This window comes from Stegastes partitus, unplaced genomic scaffold (assembly GCF_000690725.1).
Source record: "Stegastes partitus isolate 25-593 unplaced genomic scaffold, Stegastes_partitus-1.0.2 Scaffold1368, whole genome shotgun sequence".
NCBI classification, from domain to species: domain Eukaryota; kingdom Metazoa; phylum Chordata; class Actinopteri; family Pomacentridae; genus Stegastes; species Stegastes partitus.
In genome coordinates, this window is record NW_007579099.1 from 155,241 (window position 1) to 172,955 (window position 17,715).

At 40.2% G+C, this 17,715-nt stretch overlaps 1 protein-coding gene across 1 annotated transcript; it reads left to right on the top strand.

The window, feature by feature from the left end:
• The first annotated feature begins 1,466 nt into the window (after positions 1–1,466).
• On the top strand, positions 1,467–14,532 carry kiaa0319 (KIAA0319 ortholog). Its single transcript, XM_008298990.1, has 15 exons — positions 1,467–1,509; positions 2,636–3,288; positions 6,408–6,411; positions 7,044–7,136; positions 8,295–8,444; positions 9,769–9,916; positions 9,997–10,145; positions 10,998–11,149; positions 11,355–11,493; positions 11,573–11,732; positions 12,348–12,484; positions 12,651–12,773; positions 13,805–13,895; positions 13,983–14,074; positions 14,375–14,532. Exons 1-15 carry the CDS (start codon positions 1,467–1,469, stop codon positions 14,530–14,532), a joined length of 2,292 nt encoding a protein of 763 aa, XP_008297212.1.
• The last annotated feature ends 3,183 nt before the right edge of the window (positions 14,533–17,715 follow it).

Here is a 17,715-nt window from a genome sequence, read left to right on the forward strand (position 1 = left end):
TATTTTTTAATTTTTTATGTATTTTATTAAATTCTGCACAAATAAATCTACCTTGAAATTATTGTCTATTGTCTATGTAAATTCCGACTTGTATATTTTATAAACCTAAAAATACACAGTGTGTATGAAATAACATAATCACGATATTTAAATAGGGTTTATATATTTTGATATACAGTCTGACGTTCTGGTGGCCGAGCCATTTTGCTGACACGACACTGCTCGGCTTTTCTCGCCACTATTCGGCTTTTCTAGACACTGTTCGGCTGTGTTCGGCTTTTTGTCGGCACTGCCTCAGCATCTTCGCCCAGCCAGTGTAAACCCTCCCAGTGTGTCCAGTATTCACCTGTGGGACTGACCGGGTCCGCTCAGGAGGACCAGTAAGGAGCGACGCTGGGAGAACTGGGAGAGCCGACCGGTTCACGTTACGGGCAGGTGGGGAGTCATTTTAACGGTCACCGATGGCACGCGGCGGATTAATTCCATTTTATCTGCAGCTTTTTTGCCGCTTTTTGCCTTTAGTGCAGAAAAAATGTTAAAAATGGCGCCGTTTGTTGACAAATGTTAGCTTAAATTCTCTTTTTAGCGGGCGATGTTAGCCAATTACGCCGAACTCCATTGAGAAATCCATCGATTTTACGTTTTTCATGTAAGTACACGTGTAAAGATCAGTTAAATTATTTAAAGCGGGTTTTCCATCAGTGTGTGCCGCATTTTGGGGCGGTTTATTAGAACATGTAATTTATATGGCGAGATGTGATTTTAATTAATTCCGGAAGCAGCTCACACAGTGCTAGTGTCTGATGGGCAGCGCAAACGAACTGTCCTAAAAAGTTAGAATTTTTAGTAGAAGGTTTGCTATGTAGTGCGCTAAACATATGCCGAATTAAGGAGCTGTTAATGTGGATGCAGAAGTTGTTTTAAGTAATATTCTGTCTGTTGGAAATCGTCCCCTATAAGCGAGAAAACCTTTAACTGGTACATTTTTGAACAGGGTTTGGATTCTTCCAAGGAGCTCAATCTGCGTATTGTTCTCTACCGACTTGTATTTATTAACGGCTATAGTGTGTTTTAATGACTGTAGCTCAAGTTACACTACAATATATGTGGTTTATTGTCATATTTAAACACATGCAATTGATGCGGTGTCAGAGGGTGCGTTTATTTTCTGACACAGTGCGGCGTGTTCCTGGCAGCTGGGCGGGGCATCCCGGTGGAGCTGTCCGGCCAGGCGGTGCTGAAACTGGGCAGCTTTAATTTGTGTAACATCTTGTGTAATTATTGTTATTGTCGTTGTTATATTTCCATTGAACAGGCTGCATTTCCATGTGTATAATGAGCAAAAATTCAGGTGTACCCTTTATTCGGGTGATGTTCTTCTGTTTTGACTCTCTGGTGTCTTTTAGTCAGAATCTTGTTCCCAGTTTGTGTTTCTGAAGCTGTGATGTGTTTCAGACTGACTGATCATGTGGGAGAAAACATTCCTGCTGCTGCTTCACAGCGTGGAAGGTAAAAAAGAGCCATTTAATTACTTTCAAAAGACATTTTTCAGTGTTAATATGAATTCAAAATGTTTAAGCCTCAAATCAAGATGATACAACAGCCTGTAATTCTTATTTCTTGCACTCACTCAGCTTGCTGATATTCAGAACATACCTTAAGCTATTTGTCTTTAACCCTCTGTACCCCGAGCAGTTTTGTGTTGTTGTTTTTTTTGTACTCCTGTCTCATTTTTCCTCACTGTGGATTAATTTTTCACTGAAATTTAAAGTCCTGCACCTCTATGGAAACGGCACAGTGTGACACAGTTGGAATGACCAAAAAGTATGCTTTGTTATCTGTTATGTGAAAATGAAAGAAACGGGAATCAGCATGTCCAACGTCTACAGGTGTTACCAACTCTGGCAAAAATGGAGGCTCCACAATTTTGTCTTTTTGTGGTTCTTTTGGATCTAGTTTTTGTTGTTTTTTTTGTCTCATTTTTGTTTTGTGTCTGGTTTGTGTTGTTTTCTGTCTGGTTTTGTGTCTGGTTTGTCATTTTGTGTCTGTTTGGGACAGCTTTGTCTCCTTTCTTTTGTTTTGAGTCGTTTTCTCATTTTGTCTCATTTTTGTTGCCCTAGTTTTTTTCAGTATTTTGCCAAGATGCTAATGTGGACTCACTCGTAGGACTGCAAATAGTGGTGTACACAGGGCTCCATATATTGTCATGTTATGTTCAAAGTTACAAGCTGCCTCCATGATGTCTTCATGTTGAAACTTAACAAATAATATCTGAATAGAATAGGATATAATAGAATACTTTTTTATTGAGCCTCCATTAGGGGAAATTTACACGCCACAACAGCATCCAAACATATGAAGGTACAAGAAAATAACAATAATTAATTAATATGCATCCTGGTGTCTGCACATAGCAGGTCCAAGGCCCCACCGTCTCCCATTGGGCTGTCCACACACTGGCTGAATGTGGGGAGAGTGGTAGAGAGTGATGTATGATTAAAGTCTCCTGAGATGACGATCAGAGATTGAGGGTGTGATGTTTGCAGCTGGGACACTGAACTATGGATGAGTTCACAGGCCTGAAATGACCTGGACTGACCCCACACAATAACCCCTGCTGTTGGGTCTGTTGCAGCTGTCGTGGCGTCTCAGTGCTGGCAGGGTGCGACCTTCTCTGAGGCTGTCGTGTCTCCAGCAGTGGAGAGCAGCGGGATCCTGCGTGTGCCCGGCGTGGCGTCCTTGCCGCAGTGCGTGGCGGCGTGCTGCGACCTGCTGGGCTACGACCTGGCGTGGCTGTTCGAGGGCCGCTGCTATGTCCTGAGTTGTCAGCAGAGAGAGAACTGCCGGCCCCGAGAGAGACCTGGCGCCGATTCCTTCCTTGCCTTCCTGCGCCGGGCAACGCCGCAGACGCTGGTGCTGCAGTCTCTGGTGAGAGGGCAGCCGTACGCCGGCCGCTGGACGCCCCTCTCTCAGTCCTCTGAAGCCCCCGGGGACCTGGACGCCCTGAAGGATCTTGCCCTCTTTGACCTGCCCCAACAGGGCTTCTCCAACCCCGGGATGCTTGACGAGGAGTACTCGGAGGAGGGCCAAGAGGAGAGGGCCGGCTCGGAGCTGGAGTCTTTAAAGGGAAGAGACAGATTCAACCAATCAGACGTTGAGGACATTCCAGAGAGGGGACTGACGGAGGGCAGTGTGGCCCAGATTGGAGCCTCCTCTGAGGGAAACATGAGTCGAAGAGATGAGGACAGAACAAGGAGGCCGACTGATCCTGCTGCTGCAGAGATAACAGTGAGTGATGCATTCAGATACAAACCTGAAAGGTTTTAATTTCCAGCCAATTACAGTGAATAACAGCTGCAAAGTTGTGTGGCTGAACCAAGTCTGTGGATCAGAGACACTTTTACAAACACAATAAGTCTGTTTGTCCAGGTCAGAGCTCACTATCTTCATTGTGGATTATTTTCTGGATGAATCATTTAGTTGTTTGGTCTAAAAAATGTCAGAAAAATGGATAAGAATAAGGATCAAATATATGCAAATAGAATAATGTTCTATATTTGTAGAATACTTTTCAGAATCCAAGTTACAAAGTGCTTCAAAGGGCAGCAAAATAAAATGAACAAGTCATAAAATCATCAGATTTTAAAAGACGGATAAAATATGTAGGTCTTCCCTTGTCATGTAGTTTATTCAGCCTCAGTTTGTTTCTTATTTACATCCATGTGAATGTGAATATCTGGATGTGACCTGTAGAAATGTAGGAGCCTGACTGAGGCGTAAGTGAAATCCTAACATTTGGATTTAGGCATAATCTGATGACGATTAATGCTTTGGGCTGCAACTAATGATTACTTTTATTGTCAATAAATCTGTGAATTATTTCCTGGATGAATCTGTTAGTTGGTCTTTGAAAACATTCAGTTTACTGTCATAAAGACGGAAAGAAAGAAAACTAGACCACACTCAGACTGCAATTACTTTCAGTATTGTTTAATATGACAGATATTTTCTCTTCTGCAGCAAATAAAAATGGTTTCACATATCCATATGTTCCGATTCAGTTGAATATCGTTTATGACAAAAAAAGCTTCAAATTCACATTTAAGGAGCTGAAACCAGGAAATGTTTTACATTTGTGCTTTAAAATGACTAAAATTAATATTTAATCATCACAATAATGGCTGATTTTTCTTATTACAGCTTTTTCTTGGATTATGTTCTGGATTCATTGATCAGCTGATTGGTTTCTATAAATGTCAGAAAATGGTGAAAAATGTAGCTCAGTTTTTCCTCAAATGTTTGTCCAAAGATATTCAGTTTACTGTGACAGAGGAGGAGATTTAGACAGTTTTTATTTAAAAATGAGTCAAACTGATTATTAAAATGGTTGGAGACTAACTTAGTAGTAACTAATAGACAACTAATACTGCACAGCTTGTGAAAATGAGCTTCAAACTCGTCTGAATGCTCGTTTGCAAAACTAGTTGCTGATGATAAACTCTATTATCAAGTGTGTCCTTTTAAGTGAAATATTGTTCCACAACCAAAAAAATGCAAACTGAAGAGCACAGGTTTGTCAATATTAAACTTAAACAAGTTTAATAATACAAAACTTGTTGTAAATGTGTGAAAGCGCTTTGGTTCAAACTGCAGCACAACAGTCCATCTCAGCACTTCAGCTTCTTCATTTCAGCCATTTGAGAAGCTACATGTAGTCACCGTCTCCTGTTTTACAAAATAGTGTCAGCAGGTCATGTTTTAATAATAGATGTGACACGTTGCCTGAGCCACATACATGTTGTTTGTCATGGCAGGACCAAAGTGATTTTTTTTTCTTTTTTACAGACAACAACACAAAGCAGCAGCAGCAGCACTGTTTCGACACCACTAAAACCAGTGAGTGACTTCACCCAACAAGACTTCATGGAGACTTCAGCCCCCACTCCAACTGCACTACATCTGCTCATCAGCACAGCAACAAAGCCAGGTGTCACATCATGAGATTTTTAGAACAGTTGCTACTCTACCATCTCGGATTTTCCTGACATTTTTATATAATAGAGTATTTATAAAAATCTTTGTGAAATTTTAGATGGAAAGCACCCTTGAGTAGCACTAAGCTAGAAAAATGCTAAGTGCAGAACATTTTTCATTTACCGGGATACGACAGCAGGTCACACTGTGTGGGCCTACATGTCTGCACATCAGACATAGAATGGCAGTTTAGTTTGTTGCTTGCAGCTGTTTGTAGGAGTTTTTCCTCTAAGTTTATTTCATTTCATTTATTTATTTATTTGATCAGGGACCATGCATTTTACATAGAAAACATCTGATGTATTGCATATAGAGTGTATAGCATTAAGCTCATTTTCAACTCCCGTCCTTGATTGGGCTCTTCAGTAAAAATGGACAAAAATTAATTACCTGCAGCATCAGACAGCAGCAGGATCCATATGAGAGAGCTGCACACATTAAGCGCAGTGTCTTCATTAATTAGTTATAATACAGATTTTTCCTGACATGCAGGCAGAATCGATCAGGATTTAACAGCAGCTTTGAACTTCTTTTTGCTTCAAATAGGTGAGCTGTCACACGGAGTCACAGTTTATCACCTGCTGGCAAATATATTGTCACATCCTGTACTTTCAATTTCACAGTTTAAAAAATCAGAAATAAACTGGACAGTTAGTTATTTGGACACATTAATCAGCTGCTATTAGTTAAGTTTTAGTCCGTTATTGTGTTGCTGTGTTTTATACATCACTTGATGTGTTGTCAGACCTCGTGTGAATGACGAATATGGTGCGAATACCACACAGTGACTAACTTTCTTCACCACTGTGGTGTCTGAAGGATCTGTGAGGTACATTAAAGTCACTTCTGTCTGAATAGCAAAATGCTGTCACTTTAATGGATTGACGAAGCCAGCAATGTTCCACGTCCCATGTCTGAAAGGGGCTTTTGACTTTATCACACAGCAGCAGAATCCACACGGTCTCCAGATTGAAAGAGGAGCTATGTGCAGTTTTCTCAGGTGACACAGAAGTTGACTTCATTTATTATTTAAATCTTTTGACCTGTCATTGATCCTTTGTGGAGTTTTTAACCTAAATGTTTTTCTATGAGTAAACAGCTGAGCTGCAGCACAAATTCAGTTTCTGCAGCGAAATCATCAGTTTGAGCTCAGGATGAATCAGCACCATTAAAACTGTCCATACATTTTTACTTTGAACAAATTTTGTTTGGTTTTTTGGGGGTGTATTAAATATAATATTGCAGAGTGTTTTCAGTTTTGCTGCTTAAATGCAAAAATACAGGACAGTACTAATAATGAAAACACAATTTGTTATCCTCAGCCTATAAGTTTCTGTATATAGTCTGAGTAATGCTGTTTGTATGGGTTGCAGGAATGTTAGTGTCAACAGAGCCATTGATTAAAAACAAATAATATTAACTTAAAAAATGTTTTAGCATTAGAGGCACTGCATTGACTGCATACATAACTTAAATCAGGATGTATGGTGGTGTTTTTTTTTTTTTAAGTTAAAATAATTTAGAGCCTGACTGAAAATGCAAAAAAACCAAAAAACTTTTTGTGGTAACTGGTGCGAAAGCGAAGCTAGCAACTGTCAGCTACATTGTAAAACCATTGCCGTTACTCGGTTAGGTAGTTTGGACACAATCTTATTGATCTGAAACTTCATATCTACAGTCTAATGTGTTCAGCTGCAGCTGAGTAAACATGCAGCATGAGGTTTCGTTTTGTTTTTTAGGTTGTATTCTGATTCCCAATAGAAGTAAGTGATTGTGAATAATGCAGTTTTTTCATTCACAGCTGAAGACCAAAAGAGCTGTAACGATAGATCCATATAAATCTGAATAACTTCTTGGTAGACAAAAAGTCACAGATGTACGTAATAGGTGTTTTTTTGTGACTTTGACTCACGTCTACTAACATGGAGGCAGTGGAGCCAACCAACCACCAGGGGGCAATTATTAAGTAAATCCTTTACTGAAATATTTCATTAATTCTCCACTTGCAGGTCGATCATTGACGGAGTCTCCTGGAAACCCTGCAGAGCAAGCGTCACCTACCGTGAAACTCGCTGCCTCAGTTACCCCTGAACCCACTAAAGGTAAAGAAAACACACACCAGGTCTGTATTACCACTTTAACCTTATAGCAGTGCCCCCTGCTGTATGGATGCTGGCATCCACCATTTATTTCAAAGTAAAACAAGTTGCAGCTTTCAGAATTATTCGCAGCCTTTAAGGTACAAATATGTAAAACCAGAAGTTTAGAGGTACCACGGTATCCTCCTGAATTTTTATGGAGATAAATAAGTTAGTTCAGCTATATTTATACACTATATTGTAAAAGATTCTTGTTCAGCTAACGTCATTAATCATGTAACTGTCATGTATAAAATAGGGCTGGACCCGAGTAGCCGACTATTTGTTCACTGTGCTGGAATCGAGATATCAATTTTGATCTCCGAATAGGTTCGCTAGTACAGGGGCACCACGAAAAAGAATTATGTGATGCTTAATGACCTTCAGCCAATGAACAGGTGTTAATTAAAGCCAGGATCAAAGGATGGCGTACAGGGTTTCTTCATCACATTGTCGTTGCAACCTACATCATATTTCCTTTAACAGAAGATAAATAGTAAATGTACTCAATTTATAATAATAGTCCATTCATTTTTTATTGATTATGTTACAGTCATTAAGAAAATTATTCAAATTTGGGACACCTCTTGGACAGCAGTCGTAAACAAAGAATTAGGCCTAGGTTGGAGCTGATACCAATCATCTAAAATTTTCCTTGATCAGTCCTGACTCGGATCTTCGATCAATGAGTCAAATCAGGCAGAAACTGGACCAACACAGTGGCGAAAGCAGTGAGGTGCATAAGTTAAGATGAAGGCCTTCAGCGCCACTGAAAAATAGAGTTGCAACACATTCATGTTCATGAATCATCAATACTTTTCTCATGCTTCTGTGGTCATAGTTACTCATGCAGTATGTTAAGACATTTACATACACATACACAATAAGTGAATATCAATGAATTTGGGTCAATAACTGAGGTTCAATGCAAGTTAAACAAAAATCTTGCAGCTTTGCGACTCTGTTTTGTCTATACCATCACTCATCCAAACAAACCCTTTCAAAAAAATCACCTGACAGAAGAAGCAGGATATAATGAGGCAACTGTCACTTCCAGGGACAAATTATCGATTGTGAAACAACTTCAGATTTTTCTGTTTCCTGACATTCATTCCCTCACAGACATGCTGAAGTTGCTGCAGTCTGCACCCGAAGCTCCACAGACCACCACCCACCTGCCGGCCTGGACCATGACCTCTGACCCCCCCACTGCCTCCTCAGCTGCCAGCATTTACCCTCCGACCATGACCTCACCAACGGCTGCTGAGTCAGGTGAATTCACACAGCAGAAACGCACTGAAGGCCAATCTGTGAGTCCTGGTTTCCCCCTGAATAAAACAGCAATTTGCTGGTTGGCGCCCTGGTGAAGTAACAAGGAGGAAAATTAAGCAGATTTTTGGAAAAAATCTGGTCTATACATGCGCTACAGCAGTAATACTGGGAACGTAATCCTCTTATCAAAAGGAATTTCCTACATTATTAATAAAGGTATCTCAGGTTAATGTAGCAACATAGAATTCCTAAATCACAGATGCTCAGACTCACTGCCACCTACTGCTTATTTCATGTGTTGTGGGAGAAAACATCGGTTTGAGAGCAACTTTCTCAGACTTTTTCATCTCAATTTCTTCCTTTTAGTCTCATAAAACATATAAAAGCATATAGTAACTTTTCAAATTATCATAGAAATTATAACACATATTTTGAAAATAGATTAAACTTGAAAGTTGCTTTTTACGGGCTGAAAACTAACTCATGAACACATTCCATATCGTATGTCATCCTGTTGACTTACTGTCTTATACAGTAATTACGAATATAATTTATGTGTATAGTAATAAAAATATAGTGTGTCAAATGTTGTAGAAGAACAAAATTTTCTTTTATAAAATAAGAGATTTTTTGTGTGGACATCAATAACAGTTGTGTTTTTTTACAGTTAACATGTAAATCACTACTTTGTTCAGTGATTTTTCTGGATAACTTCTGTAAACTAAGAAAATTAAAAATAAAATACCAGTCAAAAAATTGTACGGTTTTTAAATTATTCATATTAAGTATATAAGTTCCCGGCAAATAACTAAAATTACTAATTTAAGAAAAAAAGAAAAATTTTACAGTCATGCATTGTTAAAGAACACATTCCCATGTATAAAAAGACATTTGATTTAGATGTTATTTACAGTTTTGGCTTGTTTTTACAGCTGACATGTAAATTCATACTTTACCATATTTTTAATGATTGTACTTGATCGTAACTGTAATTTAATAAAACTGTAGAAATCTTTAAAATACCAATAATTTGTTAGAATATTTCTTGGCGACAGTGTTGCTGGATTTATTTTCTTTACTGAGCAGTAAAATTGAATAATATCATCATCTGCATTATCACTGATGTAGTTCATTTTTCAAGTGTCCCAAACAAAAGAACAAATTGAATCTGTGACCACCTGAATGTCGTAATCAGGAAATCTTTGCTTGTAATTACCAGATAAAGAGATTTTATTAAACAATAGCGTGAAGTAAACCAAAAAAATATGACAACGTTTTTAATGTCCTGTCCTTTGGCTTTACCCCCCTCTTCCTCTTTATTCAGTATCGGAGGTCGGAGGGTCAAACCGTGGTCCGGTGGCCGTCGTGGGTCCTGACAGGACCCTGTTTCTCCCAGTGAGCAGCGTGTTGCTCAACGGCAGCGGCAGCACCGACGACCGAGGCGTCAGCAGCTACCACTGGGAGGTGGTCAGGTCAGGAGTTTGTGTTAAAGCTTTAAAGACTGATGTGCTTCTTTACGATCTGACTCATCTGTGGAGGTTTTCTGTTGCAGTGGTCCTCCAGGTCTGAAGCTGGAAGACGTGGATCAGGCTGTAGCCACGCTGACGGGTGTTCGAGTTGGACGCTACACCTTCAAACTGACGGTGTTTGACCAGGAGGGGGCGACAGACAGTGCCTCGCTGACTGTCAGGGTCCAGGAAGGTGAGCAGTTCTTCTAACGCTCAGATATCAGGTAGACCTCTGACCTCAGCGTCATGTTTTTGTCACATTTTTACTCACTGTTGTTTCATTTTTTATTGCGATATAAAGTAAACTCGGAGAAGTCTTCTGTGACACAAATTAAAGTTTTCTTTGATTATCAATTTTACAATCATTTTAGTCTAAGGAACCAAAAACCCTCAGAGGGAGGGGGGGAAAACCCTCTGGCAGAACCAGGCTCAGGGAGGATGGCCATCTGTCTTGACCGGTTGGGTGAGAGTGGGGATGATGGGGGAGGGTATTTTCCTCTGTCACTCTTGTCGTCTCCTCTCTGCTCTGTGGAAACACTGCCAACAGTTCATCTGAAGCCTCTCTGAAACTTTGTCACCTGAATGTTGGTCACAGCTGAGTCAAAGAAGGCTTCACAGATGTGCTGAGGAGAGAAGAGTGTTTTGTTTTTGACCAAATCTGGTTGACGCAAATGATTGTTTTCTGGTGATTTTTTGAGCGTGATGTTGATTATAGTGATTCTGTTGAAAAATTACATGAAGCTTAGACTTGGTTACAGCTCAGATGATATATTCAAGGACTGCTGGAGAGGTCAAAATCTGATGATTTATTCTGCTTTTACAGTTTCTGGCTGATTTATAGTTCCATCTTGGCCATTTTCCTTTTCAATTTTTACGTGTTTTTTTTCCAGGTCAGACTCGAAAGCGTTTTAAATGATTCACGGGATGCATTCATCACAGACTGTCCACAGATGTCCTGAGCACATTGCTGCCCCTCAGATGATCAGCCTTCCTCCAGACAGAATTTAACTCAAAGCTCTACTCTGGTGCTCCTTTTGTCCTGCAGCCACAAGTCTTCCTCCGGTCGCCCACGCCAGCGGCAGCCACACCTTGATTCTGCCAAACAACAGTCTGGTCCTCCGAGGCTCCGTAACCAACGGAGACCAGAGCAACGTCCACTACAGGTGGACCAGATACAGCCAGAGTCCTGCAGCTGGGGTCAGTGTATAGATATCCAACACAGATCTGCAGCCAGATCGCAGTAGTTTATAATTGGTTTACATAAGGCTACAGAATGTGAGAGTGGATGAATATTGTAATCACATAACATAGATTATAATTAGGTGACATGATGTTACAGAATGTCAGAGTAAATATGAATAGTAATTAGATTACAGCAGTTTGGTAATCTGTTATACTGCAGGATGTGCTGTACGGCTCGGACTCTGAGGCCTCTCTCTACCTGACCAACCTGGTGGAAGGAACGTACCTGTTCCAGCTGAAGGTGACTGACGCCCAGGGCCGCTCCAGTTCCGCTACAGCCACCGTGGAGGTCCGACCAGGTGGGCTGATACTTTCTAACATGTCTTGCTGTGTTTACTGGTTTTACTGGAGACCTGTGTCCCTTCCGTGTCACTGTAGAACCTGGCGGCGGTGAGCAGGTGGAGCTGGAGATGCTGGTGTCGGTATCGCAGGTCAGCGTGGCTCAGAAGGACACGGTGGTCCGACAGCTCGCCGCCCTGATCCACGTCCTGGACAGCGACATCCAGGTCCGAGCACTGCAGGGACACTCCCACCTCAGGTACCAGACTGGTTTACTGGGAACTGGGACACAAACTGGTTACAAACATATTGTGATCAGTATTTTAATAGGTCACTCACTGGTTTACAAAGTAGTTTACTGGCTCACTTACTGGTTTGCAGACTGGTTTACAGGATTACTCTGTGATAGTTGAGATCATATCACAGGTTTAAAGTATCTTCATGTTTCACCTTGACGTTCTTTTTTCTCTTTGTTTAACTGACTGGTTTACTGGTTCGCTCACTGGTTTACTGACTGGTTTACTGGAACACTCACTGGTTCATTGGTTTACTGAGTGTTCACATATATTTTTTTAAGCTGTGCTCTCTTGACACACTTTTACTATCAATATTTTTGATATCAAGATTCAAATGTATTCAGCTGAAGTTAGCTGGTTTGTATTAACTCACTGAAAAGTTTAGAAAAGCACTGTAGAAGAACAGAAAAGATTGTTTTTGAGGTCGTCATGTTTATTCACCCAAAGAGAACAAAAACTGTTCATTTTTTAAAAATGTGTTTCTTCAAACAGGAGATGTGATTAATGCTTTAGTGTTCAAAATCCTTAAGCTCATGTGCCTGAGATTTTTCTTCTTGTGCGTCTGTGTGTTTGTGCAGCACGGTCTTGAGGTTTTCTGTTCGGGGCCCCTCGGGGCCCCTCTCTGGCTCCAAGTTGGTGAGCCTTCTGAGGAACCAGCTGCTCAGAGAGAAGAGCGACTACCTGTTGTTCAGAGCCCTGAGAGTCGACACCGTCTGTGAGTTCAATGGCACCAGTCAAACCAGTCAGATGACATGTTTCCAGTATGAAACTACCATAAAGTGAATCTGACTTAATGTCGCAGAAGTGGCTTTATCTCTGTATAGCTTCATTGAGTTTACTTTCTGTAAATAACAGAACTTTCTTCTTGTTTTTGTTCTCAGTGTGTTTGCTCCGCTGTTCGGGGCGTGGCCAGTGTGATCCAATCACCAAGCAATGTGCTTGCGACCCCTTCTGGACCGAGAACCTGATTCGTCGTTACCTTGGTGATGGAGAGAGCAACTGTGGTAACTTCTTAATTTTATCTTGTAGCAGGACAACCAACATTACCAGCTGACGTTGTTTGTCTGACGCAGTTTAACCCCTATTGAAGGGAAAAGACATCATAAATACCAGGTGTGAGAGCCCTGTAGCTTATCCATCCATCCATCCATCTATTCATTATCTATACACCATTTAATCCTCACTAGGGTCGCGGGGGGGCTGGAGCCTATCCCAGCTGACTGAGGGTGAAGGCAGGGGACACCCTGGACAGGTCACCAGTCTATCACAGGGCTACACTTAGAGACAGACAACCAAGCACACTCACATTCACACCTACGGACAATTTAGAATCACCAATTAACCTCACCATGTTTTTGGAGTGTGGGAGGAAGCTGGAGAACCTGTAGAGAACCCACGCTGCACGGGGAGAACATGCAAACTCCACGCAGAAAGATGTGCGATGTGCAAACTAGTGACCTTTTTGCTGCGAGGCAACAGTGCTAACCACCGAGCCACCTTGTAGCCCCCTGTAGCTTATTCACTAATATATTTTGAAGTGAGCAACGCCCCCTGGTGGTCGCACTGGCAGTTACAATACCTTAATGTCCCAAGTATAAATAGGGAAAATAAGTTTTTAACAAGTACTGGAATATAAAATTGAGGTAAAAATAAGCTACTGTCATCACGAAGGAACAACTTACGACACAACATACGACAACATTTTACAGGAGTAGCACTTTTTCCTTGAAAAAATGTTTAAATTGTGGGAGTTACGTGTTTTGTTTTGTTGTTGTTTTTTTTTTAGAGTTTTTATTATAACTCTGTTTTTTTTGTTTTTTTTTTTACATTATTAAGTTATATATAAAGTATTTTATTATTCACTGAGGTTTTCACATACAGTAGCCTCTGTTCAAACCAGGCAAATGTGCTGAAAGTGCATCCGTTGAGCTTTAAAAGTTAATTTGCACAGTTTCAGCCTCAGATATAATCTGATCTGTTGTACGTTAGAAGCAGCAGGTTTTATGAAACACAAACACTCTGCTCCTCCTGTCAGAGTGGAGAGTCCTGTACGTCATCCTGACCAGCTTCGTGCTCGTGGTCTTCATCCTGTCGGTCAGCTGGACCTTCATCTGCTGCTGCAAGAGGTCAGCGCACAGTGACAGACAGGAAACTAATCCCAGAACTGCACTACGCTTCTCCTGTGGTCAACTCAGGTGTGCTTCTGTGTTTAGAAGGCGACAGACCAAAGTGCGAAAGAAAACGAAGTACACCATCCTGGACAACATGGACGAGCAGGAGAGGGTGGAGCTCAGACCAAAATTCAGTGAGTCACTTTGCCTCACCGGTTTGAGTTAACCCTATGAACCTCCAGAAGTTTTCAAGCATCACATTTTTGATCACTGTGGCCTCATTTTTCATTGCAACATAAACTCTTGCACCTCTGTGGAGACATCACAATTATGACTAGAAGTAGAGAAATTAGAAATGTCTCCCGTTCAGTATGACACAGTTACGATGAGAGAAATCACTGTAAAAAAGATAGAAGTTGAAGTCTGCGTTCTGTCATTTTGTGTCTCAAACTGAGACACAAAATGACTGAACCAATCCCCTTTCTTCTGTGCAGGTATCAAACACCGCAGCACAGAGCACAACTCCAGTCTCATGATGTCGGAGTCGGAGCTGGACAGCGACCAGGACACCATCTTCAGCCGGGACCGGCCAGTCCGCAGCAGGAACCGGATCAGCGCCCATGCCGCCCGCAATGGAAACGCCTTTGGATGACTGGACAACTGAGCTTTCTGCAAAGGTTTGCATTCTGGCAGCAAAAAAAAAAAAAACTTCATTACCCAGAATTCCTGTCCTGTGAGATGAGTCCCATTTCAGTGGACATAAGACTTTAAGGACGGAGCTATGACCCCTGACAGATTGTAACATCCAGCTGAGGGCTGAAGGGCAACGTGTGGATGTTCGGATGACCTCGATGTGTCGGAAAACTCTGACTTCGTGGGAAATAAAATCCCAGAGTCACTTAAGACAGTTTAGTCTCCAGAACACGTTTCACCTAGCTTGGCACAAAGACTGGAAGCAGGGGGAAACTGATAACCGAGCTCCATCAAAAGAGGGAAAACAAAATCACCTTTTAGCAACTTCATCTCCTTCTGATTTACACATTTTCACTTGTCAGCTAACAAACTAGACACCAATACACTCAGGAATCAGCTGGGTTTGGTTGAGGATAGCCAGTTCTCAACGAACTGTACCGAGAAGCTAACTTTAAGCTGAGTAGACCAGAAGCTAACTGGACAGTCTCAAACTCAAGGAATTGTTAGCGTTAGACACATCTCACTCTCAAATATTGTGTTAACATCTGCTAAAACATAACTCAGAGCAAAAGCCAGAAACTAGGGGAAACTGCTAACTCAGTCAAAAGACAAAATATCCTAACAACTCTAAACATGCATGATTTAAATAAGTCCTGCTAGCTAGTTGTGCAGAGTAAGACCATTCTAATAAGCATGGACACAGCACTGTGTAGAACTGTCTGACTCTAAGAAACTACCTAACAAGCAAGTTCAAGTTTCAGTTTTGCTAACAAGAATCCTAATATAGTCTAACTTGACCTTAAAGCTATGCTAAGAAGACTCCAAAGCTAAATTGAAGCAAACATTTTCAAAACTAGCTCTTGACTAGACTTACTTCTTCATGGAAACTGTCTAAATCTAAATGAATTACGAGCAATACACTTTCCAGTACTGCCCGTATTGAGAGATTAGCTCTGCTAAAACATGTTTAGTTCAGCAAACATTTAGCCTGGCTCAACATAAAAACAGGAAACTGTAAAACTGCTAGCCTAGCACAGTCAAGAAGTAATAGTCCTCTTTCAGTACCTTGTTGTACCTTACTAGCTAACAGCCTATCAAAGATTAATTACGCATAGGCTAATTTGAACCTAACCTGAACCTAAAAGAGAAACTAATCTTAACTATGTAGATCTAAACAAATCATTAGCACTAAGCACTACTTCCCAGTACCAACTGTTAACAGGTAAATTTCCAAACATGTTTAAATCCAAAAAATCATTTCAGTTTCATTGACAAAAACTTTTTGGCGTCTAGTCTAGGATACATTTAGCCTAGCTTAGCTCAAAGACTAGCAACAGTGGGAAGCTGCTAGCCTAGTACAGTCAGAAAACAGTATCTTGGCAGACTAGCATGTCGTTTCATACTTATTTTACTGTACAAATGTGGAAAGACAACATTGTTTACCCAGCAGCTAGCTTTTAGGCTGTTCTTTGACAAATCCCAGCTGGCTCTTGACTGACTGGAGACTTGCTTGTTGGCTAACAAGATTCACATGTAAATCTGAGTCAAATGTTTTTCAAATTTTTTTAATTGTTCTGAGGTTTACCATTTAGACCACCAAGGGTCTAAAGGATTAACAGGGACAAAAATGTTAAGAATCAGCTCAGCCAAATACTAAAACTGGAAACTTCCAACAGATGCAATGCATTCCCAGTGAGCATTTTGCTTTTACTCATTTTCATCAAAAAAGAAAATAGGGTCCAGTTGTAACAATACTGAAATTATTCTTTAACTTAAAAAAAAATAAAAAATTGTTTTCAGTATTCTTATCAGTAGCCTATTTGTAGTTACCTGCCATTAAAAAACAAACTCAATCACAGCATGTAATATTAAAAATCTTTATTTTTCCATTAAAATCTACAGTCAGAAATACAAAAAAATCCATGTATTTATACACTGACAACAGTATATTACAGTAAAATTATATTAGAGACACAATCTGCAAAACAAACTGTCAGGACTGAACAACATACTGATGGACATCATTACTGCTATTATTGGCAAACGTATTTATAGTGAAATTCGTGATCAGAAGGCCTGTGAGTTTGATTTGACTGTTGGTTTGACACAAGTACATACTAATATACATTTTTGATTTAGTAAGTATGACTTCTGGAGTAATTTTACCAAACTGTTCAAGTGCAGGATGACTTAAAGTGAGCTTTGAGGCCGAAGACTTGTTGCTGTGACATTTTCACATCAATGTTAAGGCGATAGTTTGTTTTTCTTTATCTGTAATTAGGGTTACCTGCAGCAGATGATGGTACAGTTTCTCATTGGAAAGTGGCTTCTGATAGCAAATTGAAGCCATGAAAATACTTTGAATATAATTACATTTGACACGTGTATCTCATATCACTCTACTTAAAGACATTAAAAATAAAACTATCCCCTTAAGCTACCTTTGCATATCACAGGCTCTGGTGAAACAACAGTCAAGTCAAGCTACAGCCAACATTCACAGAACTCCAACAGTATAATTTGTGCTGCATTACTTCATAAAAACACAGTATTGTTGTTCTTCACAGTAAGAAATAACAATCAGTCACACGGCACTTATGATTGAACTGCTCTAAGGTAACAGACGCTCAGAAAACAGCCTCATGTGCTTTAACCAGCATTCAGATCAACATTTATCTACACAGCAACAAGATTTCTAGAATTATGTTGCAATAATTAAAACACATTTATGGATTGTTTTTTTTTTCCTTCCTCTACAACATTGGGTGCATGCAGACATGTTTAACCCTGTTCCTCCTTTATTTATACATATATTTATGAGCACGTTTTGTGTGTTTAAGGGACAAAAATTCTTATTTTAAGACCCAAAGTGTCCCCATGGGTTCAGTTATGTCAGATTGGTAATATATCAAACAAAAAAAGAATGAAAACTTTCAAATTAATTGATATTTTCCCTTTTAAAAACAAAATTTATGAACATGTTCTTCTATTTACTGTTTTTCTGCTTCTTTCTCACTGATCAGACGTTAAAACAACTTCAGCTGCACACAAATTGAACAATATTGGTTTCTAACTGACTTGCAACTTTGTTTTCACCATAGTAACAGAATACTGGATTCTCATTGGCTGCAGGGTGTTTGTT